The 12,128-nt window shown below is 40.4% G+C and overlaps 1 protein-coding gene across 2 annotated transcripts in view; it reads left to right on the forward strand.

Moving 5' to 3' along the window:
• Positions 1–9,128, forward strand: part of EFHB (EF-hand domain family member B) — a 34,837-nt gene extending 25,709 nt beyond the window's left edge. For both annotated transcript variants that reach the window (XM_054018777.1, XM_054018776.1), the window contains exon 13: positions 6,992–9,128. In XM_054018777.1, coding sequence (XP_053874752.1) covers positions 6,992–7,153 — 162 coding nt within the window. In that variant the 3' untranslated portion in view covers positions 7,154–9,128. The remainder of the gene's footprint in view (positions 1–6,991) is intronic.
• The last annotated feature ends 3,000 nt before the right edge of the window (positions 9,129–12,128 follow it).

Here is a 12,128-nt window from a genome sequence, read left to right on the forward strand (position 1 = left end):
CTAGAAAAATTCCCATTGACTGCCAATGATAAGATTGGGCTCTTGATAAAGATGAACATGGGGGTGCTGGGTGTTCCCCCGAGGTACAGAGCATCACGGTATTATTGTGTGGTATGTGTTGGAGCGGATGCCTTGTGAAATGCTGGACTGTGGTGTTGACAGTGTTGTAAGTGATGTGAACATGGCAAAGAATAATGGAGACTAACTTTTTTATTTTCACACTTCCTGGTTTTCAGTTAGCAGGCTGGGTTGTGATGCAACCATAGCTGTCACCAAACATAGTTTTTGTTCACATTATTATACACAGAAGTTCAGTCTTTGAGTGATATTTCAGTTTTAGACTCATTTTCACAAGTAGTAGATTTTTTTAATAATAATGGTGGGCAAAACTCAGGAAAAACATACAAATATACAGATGCTTTTCTAAACCTCCAGAACTTTTGAAGTGTTCTCACTTCACCGAACACATCTATAGCATTTACCTCATTCCTTTCCTCCCTCCCCCATTGTGATCCCCAAAGTTTCCCTCTACTTTTCCGGGTGCTGCAATTAAGGTGCAAAACTGTTAATCCAGATTTAATTTATTATATTCCTGGGAGTCCCTTTAAGTTTGTTGCCCTTTTCACCTGAATGTAATTCATACAAAAGCATTTTTATAGTACATTTATAGAATGATAGTTCTACTCTGACTGGCTCTATTCTTTTAGCTGATTTTAGACAGAAATATTCCAGGATTTCTTCCTTGAAGTTGTGAGCTTTGATTGCTGATGCACTTGCTCCCATTACACAAATACTGCTCTCAAATGTTTACCCCTTATACATATCATTTGAGCATATGTCATTGCTATAACAGAAGAAAAATCATCATGTCAGTTACTTTGTTACCTTGGCATCCTATTATCTAAATGATAAGAACTTTATCACATTTATATCACCCTAAAACATGTGTCAAATGACAAATACCTTAAGTATGCTGCCACCTAAGTTTACTTCAGGTAGTTTTAAGATTTTGCTAGATGTCACCCATTACTCACAGAGGGCCAAATTCTAAACTTTTTTGCAAAGCCCACGTTAATAGGCAGTCTCTGTGAGAGATGGGGGGACAGATTCTATCTTCCATGGATGCAATAACGTCTACACTCCTTCCCCCTTGTGGAGGTTTAAACCAGATTATCCACATAGTCATAGACCTACTGGCCTGGCCCCATCCCAAATCACCCTGTCTGTTCTGCGGTGGAAAAAGATGTGACTGAATGGTGCAGTGGTTTTGTACAGGGGTTGCACAATTTTCATATCTAGAACTTCAGGGCATGTCTACACTGCAATTGAACACCCGTGGCTGGCCTGTGTCAGCTGATTCGGATTCGTGGGGCTCGGTCTAAGAGGCTGCTTATTTGCAGGGGAGACATTTGGGCTTGGGCTGGAGCACAAGCTTTGGGACTCTTCCCCAGTGTGGGCTCCCAGAGCCTGGGCTTCAGCCCAAACCTAAACGTCTATACCACAATTAAATAGCTCCCTGGCCTGAGCCCTGCAAACCTGAGTCAGCTGACACGGGCCAGCCGCGGGTGTTTAACTGCAGTGTAGACATACCCTTAGAGGCCCCGCCTCTCCTGCATTATAATAGAATTGAGGCAGTTCAGCTGTGTTTTGGGTCTCTTGCACCTGCAGAGGAATGGGGCAGGAACTGGTTGTGATAGGATATGTTGTATGTGTTTTATAAAACCAAATGACTGGAATAGGCTGGTTATTTTTGAAAATATATTAATATGTGTCAGCATTTTTAATGAAATCCTCACATTTAATGCAAAGGGTATGAAGGAACACAGACATTTTTTATTTACATTTTTGTCCTGGCAATGGGAAATGAGAGAAAATCATTTAATTCTGGTAGGACTCCCATGCCTCTCTCACACACACTTAAACATCTTAGTGTGAAAATCTAATTTATCAATGGCTTGTGTATCTTCCATTATTCTGTACTGTTTCACTGTTTTATTACTGAATACTACTTTTCTTGTATTTTCTAATGCCAGCAACGTTACAAATTAAGAGCTGATTTTATTACTTTAAAGAGATGCCTATTAAAGTTCTAAGATAATACTAACTCAAAACATAAAATTCAAATCTAAAATTAAAAAAGGGGACTCAACAACCTCCTTCCCTCCCTTGGTCATTTTATTATATAAAGTATTCAGTCATGCTTGAAAGTGCACTTGGAGCGTGGTTAGGTATTTTACAGTAAGGTATACTGCTAATTAGAGGCCTCAGATATAAAAGATGACTTGTCAGAATTCCTCAGAATGACTTGCACATGAGCGTATTAACATTTTATAATCTGTCTGAAGCAGGAAATCCATGTGCACAGAATATAGCTAACAGCAAATAGAATTTATGCTTCATTGATAAGCCCATTATACTTATCATGCATTAGACAAAACTGTTCTCTGAAGTTATAATGTAGTCTGAAATGTCAAACTTCATTATAAACTATCCAGTTTATGCAGAACATAGGAGACAGCAATAAAGTGTTAAATCATCCTGTACTCATGCAGTGCATTGCATATTTCAATAATTCTGTTTAATTTTTAATTTATTTTGATATTGAGAATTAATTTTTCTCAAACATGCAATGGCTAATGAAATTATAATTTAAAAACCTGGGACTGTATCATGCCACCTGTTTTTGAGCAAAAAGCCCTATTGAAATCAATGAGGAGTTTGCTTAATAGTCAGTTACACAATATGACCCTCAATTCATTACAAAAGCCTTCATTACAAGAAATCAAAGCGGACACAAGATTACTAACCAATGAAACAGTATAGGTTAAGACCATACTGAAAAATTGTTCTCACTGCACCCCAATTGAAGAAAGCATTCCTATTCGGGAAAGCTCTTAATCACATGTTTAACTTTATTGAACACATTGGGACTTAAGCATGCGCTTTAGTGCTGTCCTGGATCAGAGCCTGTTCCAATGCCCTTTGGAGTCAATGAGAGTCTTTTCATTGGGCTACAAATCAGGCCCTTAGAGTGAATGAGTTTATTTTGACTGGCAAATAACGTCATTCACTTATTCAATATCAACATTACCATCACAGTAAAGGGTAGGGGGGCAGATATTGTGCCTGGGCTGGTTTTCAAGATGGGAAGATGTCACAGGGTGACACTGTCTCTTTAAGAGTGAGCAGGGCCAATGCAACTGTGAGTGTTGGTTCAGCTGACCCCTGCTGAGCTTTAAAAGAGGGCACCTGGGCTTAGAGAGACCTGTTGAGGGAGTAGCTGGGTGAGTCAGGCTGACTGCCAATCAGGAAAGGGGCAGAGAAAGTAGCATGGGGCTGTCACTGCCCGCTCCCTGGGAATATGAATCCCTGGAGAGTTAGGGCTGTCAGAGTCTCCTGGGTTGGGAGGCAGGGAAACAGGAGCAGGAAGACTGCCAGAGTCCCCTGAGAGGGGAGGCAGAAGGAACCAGAGAACTAAAGGGGGGGAAATCACTGGGAGCTATAGCCTAGGGTGAGTTGCGGAATTGTGTTTTTGTTGATTTGACCTAAGTTCGGTCAATAAAACCACATAAAAGAGACGTTGGGTGTGGCAGTGAGTCCTTCACATGCTGGGGAAAAGCCCTGCCTTGTTACACATGGTGGAGAATGCAGGCAATTTGAAGGGGCCCTGATACAAGGGGAGAGTGAGGCCAGTCCTGAGTGGGTTTTTTTTTTTTTTTTTAAAGGAAGAGGGAAAAGAGGGAGCCAAAAGGCCATGAGGTCCTCTTCAGCCCTGGAATATTTACCTTCTTTAACTGGTATATGGCGGAATAGCAGCAACTGCCCGGCTTCCTGCTTCATTTCTGGGAAGTGGGCAACCAACAGCAGCAAACCTAACTAGTCCTCCTGCAGATTCTGATGAATCAAAAGAGACATCAGGAGTGAAAGTAACTTTCAGAACTTACAGGTACTGCCGGAGTCCTGAGGGGGCATGGCCTCATTCGGAGCTCCAGAGCACTTTTAATCCTGGCCGCGGAAGCCAGTGCGGTCCGGCATACTGGCTCTTGCTGGTACGCAGTACTGGACTGTACCGGCTTACTTTCACCTCTGCTGGACATGCAGAGGTGGGCGGAGGCAACAGAGAAGCAGCAGCAGTACATGATGGAGATTCTGCAAAGGGAAACTGTTAGTAGTGGCAGGTACCAGGCAAGGAAAAGCTGTTTAAGGGCCAGGAGGTCTGAGTCCCAGTTGAGGGCAAACTATGCATGTGGGTGGGAAGGCCACATTGGGAGGACCTGCCCCTATAGGAACAATGATGGCAAGGGTGACTCTGCACAGCAGGATGCAAAAGATACCGTAAGGGCTCTGGCTGATATTCTGTCTGATGCTAAAACAAGGACAGGGCTGCTAGGTTGTGCCTGTGGGACAGCAGGACATTTAAAAGGCACTGCCCTCATAGGGAAAAAAGTTGCAGCAAGAGAAAAGAAGGGGACCCCAAAATTGGATAAACCCAGAATAGTCAGATGTGGTGGCAAAATGTGCAACAAGCTAAAAAGAGAGTGCTTGTCCCACAGCACCAATACAGAGGCTGTTGGGAAAGTGGACCAACGCAGTAGGGAGTGGGAGGAGCAGAGTATGATCACAGAGACAAGCTGGGGCAAGGTTGAGATGAATATGGAGGTTAAATGATCTCCTGAGGGGGCATGCAGACTTTGCCTCCAGTGATGATATGGGGATGGCTGTCAACCCCCTTCAGCTTATAGAGGTTCAGGCAAGACACCAGGCAAAGATCCCTCTATGACCCTGGCAGCTAGGAGAAAGAAGAGGGCTGTGATTGAGGATGATATGGAGGAACTCTGGTGGGCGGCTGGGAGGAAGGTTACTAGGATGTAAGGGTTGCCCGAGTAGCAGTGGAATAATTTTGGAAGGAAACATAAAAGCATTTTGAAGTAAGGCAGAATTTTGGATAAAGGAGGAGGGTATGGACTGTAAGGCTGGCCACACTACAGAGGACTCGGAGTGGCATGGAGTTAGAGACGTGTTCCTGCAGGTACTGTTTTAAGGACTTGTTGTGGCGGGGGGAGGAGGGAATTTGGGAAATCCTAATATGTATGACTTTATCTGGAGTGTAGTATATAAAATAGGTTTTGTTTTGGTATGGTAAAAGTCTGGGGTAGTGTTTGGGGTCCACTTTAGGTGGGGGCCCTGGAGGAAGGCTGGGTTTTTAAGGCTTTCCTTAGGAGTAGACAAGGCCTAAGAGGGGTGGGGCAATTATATCACTTGTAATACTTTGAGCTTTAAAAGGGGGCACCTGAGCTTAAAGAGAGGCGAGGGAAGCCTCAATGAGAGGCGAGGTGGAGCCTCGATGGTGAGCTGAGAGCTAATCAGGAAAGAGGCAGAGAGGGCTCTCACTGCCTCCTCCTTGGGAATAGGGAGCCTGCCTGGGAGAACTAGGACTACCAGAGTCCCTGGGACAGGAGGCAGAAGTCCCTGAGAAGTAAAGAAAGAAAATGTCTTGTGAGCTACATCCCAGGGTGAGTTGAGGAACTGTGTTTTTGTTGATTTGATCTAAGTTTGGACAATAAACATGCGTAAAAGAGACTGTGAATGTGGTAGTTGAGTCAGATAAACTGACCCTTGATGATTTGTGAATTTGTAAAGTGAGTATTTTATATCTGTTGGTATATTTTTTCACATTTAATTTTTATAATTTTTTATACTATGACTTTTGAAAATGAAACGCTCAGGCTACATAATGACCTAGTATAGAGGTACAGGTGGTAGTTTTAAACTGGGTTAATGGGGCTCAGAATGTTTTATACTCCCTATGAGGGTGTTGATAAAGGTCTCCTAGAACAGTATACTTAAATGGCATTGTAGTATTGTTTTTAGTGTAGGAAGCTATGAATGTTAAAGGTTAAAGATTTATCAGGCCAAATCTTGTTCATCTTTCTCCCAAGAGTCATCCCATTGACTTCTATGAGATTGTAAGAAAAAGATTTAGTCTGTTTTTATCAATAAAAAATTATCAATACATTCATCACAAGCTAGTACAAAGGTTGGGTGGTTGGCAACTAAACTGGGAACACCACCACTCACTAAGTGGTGGAGGGTATACCAAAAAGCCACTGGAATGAAAAACAATATCCATAAAGGAGTAACTCTGTCTGGTGCAGCTGCCTTGCAGCCAGTTCTTGGCTGAACAAAGGTTAGGGGAGAAATCCCTGAATTAATAGTAAAGATCAGAAAGAAACATGCACAAAATAAAATATACTAAAATAAAGACAAGCAGTGAAAAAGAACAAATGAATATGGAATGGCAATATTCCACCCACACTCTGCTCTACCTGTTAGGCAAGTACTACAGCGCCACAGCTTGTAGTAATTATTGTTATGCAGAATAAATATGTATGTGAGAAACTAAAAAAACTAAGGGGCTCAATCCTCTATTCCATTACATTGGTGTAAAATCAATCTCGTTGTATATAAGTAGGGCTAGATCCAAAGCTGGTGTAAATTGGGGTAGCTTCACTGAAATCAACCTTGCTATGCTGATGTACACCACCTGAGGATCTGGCCCATAGCATTTTCAAGACATGTTTTCCTTGTTAAATGTAGTCTTTAATATAATATTTATGTTGATAAATGTAAAGAATAAAAGATAATGGATTAGTAGCATGGTTTTATTAGGATTCTTTGGAAACCTTAACTTATAAATTTCCTGAACTCTGTGTGCTTCCTTTCTGAACCTTTCAGCTGCATTAACCTAGTTTATACATTTAGGGCCAAATCTTGCAGTCCTTAGTCCTTCCTTAGATAAAACTCACATTAACTTTAATGGAAACTGGCTTGGTTAAGCACTCCAGGATTTGGCCTGTAGTCTTCATTAATGGCAAAAGTCACTCCTAGACAGATTAAGATTCCTCATGTGAATAATGAATGCAAAATCAGACCTTATATTAATTAAAGTAAATGCTGACCAAAATTAATTCCATCACATATTACTTTACAGATTGCACGAATTCTCCGTAACATCGGAGTGAGCATTTCAGATCAAAACTTTGAAGAAGTATGGAAGCAGGCCTGCATGAAACATCACAGAGGAGATGTCTGTGTAGAATCCATCAGAAATATACTGGATGAGATACAAGCATCACACACAAAATGCAGTTGAGGTTTTCTATTCTTTGTGGTATTTTATTTAAAATAAAATCTGCCATAACTTTGGTATTGACTAGAACAAATGTTTAAATGTATTGTGTTTACAGAATTAGGGCTTGTCTGCACTACCCGCCAGGATTGGTGGGTAGAAATCGATCTCTCGGGGATCGATTTATCGCATCTCGTCGGGACGCGATAATCGATCCCCGAATCGACGCGCGTACTCCACCAGCCCAGGTAGGAGTAAGTGCCGTCGACGGCGGTCGATTTGCCACCGTCCTCACAGCGGGGTAAGTCGGATCAGATACGTCGAATTCAGCTACGCTATTCCCGTAGCTGAATTTGCGTATCTGAAATCGATCCCCCCCTGTAGTGTAGACATAGCCTTAGAATCCAATCTATAGTCCTTCTGTAAGGACCGTGGGAGACCGCATATATATGAAGCTTATCCCCCATTAAAGTCTGGGAATTGGACCACTGATTTCAGTGGGAACAGGACTAGATATATTATTTGCTTATAAATTGAATTCAGTTGTTTCTCTGTATATTATTATATGACTTAATGTGTCTCAGTGTTCAATTTTACATTTTGAGCCTGAACACTTTTCCATCTTGTCTTTGTTTACAAAAACAGAAACCATTGCATAAATATTTGAAATGTTTTTACATACTGAGAATAATTAAATAACAAGAACTTGTCTGATAAAGAATTTTTTTTTAAAGCCGGTATTTCTGTGTAAAGAAAATCGTTCCTCTGCTCTTCTAGAATTCCTTGTTGGTGTCAACAAAACGGTGGCTAAAGATGAGCTGGTTGCCAAAATTTATTTGGATTTTCAAAAACCTCTTTGATGAAGCCCCTCACAGGAGGATGCTAAGGAAATAAAATAATCATGGATTGAGATGTAAAGTATTGACTAAGACAGCAAACAAAGCAGGGATAAATAGCCAATTTTCAACATGGCAAAAGGCTAACAGCCTGGTACACCCAAGGTTATGATACTAGAAACCAGTATTCAATATATGCAATCTGGAAAAATGGGTGAATACTCAGATGCAAAATTTAAAGATCACACAAAATTATATAGGTTAGAAAAGGCTAGAGAAGACCATGAGGAATTTCAGAGGGACCTAACCCTCAGTTCATCAATAGCAAATAAAATTAATTGTTGACAAAAGCAAGGTAATACACTTTGGAAAGAATGATCTGAACTATGGAGATGCTCTGCTGGATTCTAAATCTAATTGTAACCACACAAGAAAAAATCTGACTGTGGACATCTGTGACAGGGAGCTGTCAGCAACACTCTGGTCACTGACATTGCTGCAGCCTAGAGAAGTCTGCAGGCCCAGTTGAGGGCAATTACACACTTTCTTGTGGGGGATTATGAGCATATGGGTGACAATCACAGGATAACAAGGGAGAATATAAGGGGAGGAAACAGGGATCAAGGGCAGCTCAAAAGAGCTCAGGAGGAATCTCAGAGTGTGAGCCAGGCCAGGCAGGGCGGCAGGGAAGCCAGTCCTTGCTATAAGTCTGCATTGCATTGTATTGTTATGTAATAAATAGACAGCCTGGTGTGCGTTTGTGACTGCAAAACCATCTTAACTGGCCAGGCAGTGAGGTTCACTGGGTAATGATGCAGGTGCCCTGTGACAACGTTTTTATGAAAATCTCTGCTCAGCATGCAAATAAAATGTTAGGATGAATAAAAAAATGGGATTGAAAATAATAATGTTCGTTTCTGAATCAATATTATGCCCTTGTCCTAGAATATTATGTTCAGTTCTGGTCACTTTATTTAAAAAAAGGATATAGAAACAATAGAGAGAGTTCAGAGATAGGCATTCAAAATGACTACAGATATGAAAAGACTTCCATTTAAAAAATAAAGTTGAAAAGATTGGGATTATTTAGTTGAGAGACAGGAAAAATAGGAAGGGATTTGATAGAGGTATACCAAATAATAATGTAGTCAGGGAAAATCAAGCACTCCTGTTTACCCTTTCTCAGAATACATACATAAAGCTATTGAAAAACAAATTTAAAATTGATTAAATGAAATACTTTCTTATGCAATGAAAGATTAGCTTGTAGAACTCACTGCCATAGATATCGAATCCAAGATCTTACTAAGGTTAACATAATAGACATATAGGCCCAGACAAAAACATCACTTAGGAATTAAGATATAGAATTGAGAGTACATTTCAATAATCTCTGTAATGTCTCTTACCCTGAATTATATTAATTATTCCAAAACAAAGTGCCATCAACCCAAGAAATTCAGATTTATGGTATGGAAGTACACAGTCCAGGTTGTTAGAGGTGCTCTAACTTCCCTTTAGTTAAAATATGCCATAATCATACAATTTATGAAAAAGGCATTTTAATGTTTGTATTCCCAGATTAAATTTTAAAAAAATAATTAAGTAGATTAAAATACATGATTTTTTTTTTAAATGACACATTAGTATTTCTTGCCCCCTCTTTAGGTTGTTGGCTTTAGGATACTTACATCATCTGATGTAATTGATCCTAAATTATTGACACTACTTAACTCCATTTTAATGTAGTTTTGTTTGGGAACATCCTTGTTTGTTTGTTTGTTTTTTAACTAGTGTTCATGAATGAAATTTTTAAACAAGAGACTCACCAAAAATGTTACCAAGTGATATCTTCAAATCATTAGAAATATCCTATCAAGTTTTATATCTTTTTAAAAATTATCTTGTACGGTGGGATTAACTGGCAGACTCTGGCTGCTTTGTGCCATTCTGAAACAACACAAAGCACCCAGAGCATATTGGCTAGTTAAACTGGGATTACAGATGTGGTTTTGTTTTTTTACCAGAACAGTGCACAGCAGCCAAAGTGTACACCTCCATTTCCCCCAATCTCTTTTCTTCCAAATTCCCCTTGCCTTTTGGACCACCCTTCATTCCCTTGCGCACACAGATAGAGTCCCTAGTTTTGTCCCACCTCCTGCAACCCCCAGATTTCACTGCACGCGTGTGCACAGATATGTGTGTGTGCTCACGTCCCTTAGTTTCCCCTCCCTCCAGCCTCTCTGGGGACCAGACCAGGTACAATGGGTAGTTTTTGAAAAGAAATAGGATATTGGCTTCTTTTGTGGTTAGTTTTCATAACTGAAAGTTTGTTAGCAGAGGCTGGCCATTAAATTTTCTTCTTCAGAGAGACATTCACAGAATTGCTCTCTTTCTAAATGCCTGCCATCCCCCATTGTTCTTATGACTGTGTCTACACTGCAGCTGGGAGGTTTAGTAGTAGTATTTTGAAGGCTAAATCATGCCTGTTAAGACAAATTATGCATTGGAGGTGGTGTGGGACCACTTCATTCCAGGGAGCTCATCAGGAAGAATTCTATTGTATGGATGCCTCTGGGAGCTCCCCAGCAAGCAGGAAGTGCACATCTGCTGCTACCTCCTTTTATGGGGGGTCAGTTTGCTCCCTTGTGTGAACCAGTCCTATTCTGTGGGGAGTGGGTGGCAGAGTCATGGCCCTGCTGTCCCCATCCACTTCAGGATATCCTTGGGGAAACAGGGAGGGAGCAATCCCTGAAGATCCTTGTGAAATCCTGACCTTATTGATGTCAATGGCAGTTTTGCCATTGACTTCAGTGGGGCCAGGATTACACTACCTGAGTGAAATTATGTCTGATCCTTATGCTGTTGACACGAGCTGGGGTGGGAAAGAGCCCGTGTGTCCTCTTTGTGGGTCCACAAGTGCCAACCAGGATCTGGTCCTAAAAAGGGTGAGTTTTTTTGTTTTTTAGGGGTTTTTTTTGGTGGTGGTTGTTGTTTGGTTTCCAATGGAAATTTTGAGATGAAAGAAAGATTTAGTGATTTTTTTCCCTATAAGAACCAAGTTACCGGATGCATATATTCATAGAAGATATTCATTGTGTTTGTGCAGCAACTGAAATAGCACAGACACTCACTTTCATATTTTTTTCTTTCAATAACATAATCTTCATTTTTTCCCCTGCCAGTGGAATGGAATGAAACATTATTCTTGGACTGTCTGCTAAATAAGCACAAAATAAAAAAGACTGATAAATCCTGTTTGAATCTTTTGCCAATATGTTCTTAACCACAAACTAAAGGTTTTCTTTTGAGGTGGGATTTGCAATGAACTTGAAGCAATGTTCACCTAACCTATTCATGTCTTCCAAAGCTTTAAAGGATTAATCACTGAACAGGCCTGTAAATTCCACTTGCATTTACTTGCTTTGCATCAGAATATACACACAGACTTTTAAAAAATGTAATCACTGGTCACATAGCAGCCAATGAATTTTGAAGAGTTTCACAATCCTTTCATTTTTCTCTTTTTGTGAAAAGGTTTATAGAATACATATAAAATCATTTTGCAAAAATCTTTCTGTTCTTATTTGGTAGTCAGCCCAACATTTGTGGATTCAGTGGTATAGTTTTAGGCTTCAGAACTGTAAATTGTATTCAGTGACTTTAAAGTTCTCTTGACTTATACCCAGCTGATAGAAATGAAAAAAATATTTCTCTTTTCTCTGTTGTAGTATGAATGCCTTTGTCCAGTCTTCAGAATTGGTTCAACCAGAAAAGGAGGCTGCTTTGAAGTAAAACTTGTTATATATCCAACACCCAAGTTGTCAAAAGGGATCAACTAAAAAACTTTCAGCAGCACTCAGATGCCGCTTGTACTGTAAACAATCAAACTTATCCAGTGAGTGAGTGGGCTATAACAAAAATATAAGTACCTTTCCATACAACATTTAACAGTTACAATAATTGGTAAAATTAATTAATTTTCTTAATGCTAGGTACTTACAGAGTATCAATCACAGAGAGTATTCAGTACTCAGACTTTATAGATCAGACTACTGCAGCAGTTTTCAAACTGTGGATCGGGACCCCAAAGTAGGTTCCAGCTCCATTTTAATGGGGTCACCAGGGCTGGCTTAGACTTGCTGGGGCCAGGGGCTGAAGGC

The sequence above is a fragment of the Malaclemys terrapin genome, chromosome 2 (assembly GCF_027887155.1).
Source record: "Malaclemys terrapin pileata isolate rMalTer1 chromosome 2, rMalTer1.hap1, whole genome shotgun sequence".
Classification (NCBI taxonomy): Eukaryota; Metazoa; Chordata; order Testudines; family Emydidae; genus Malaclemys; species Malaclemys terrapin.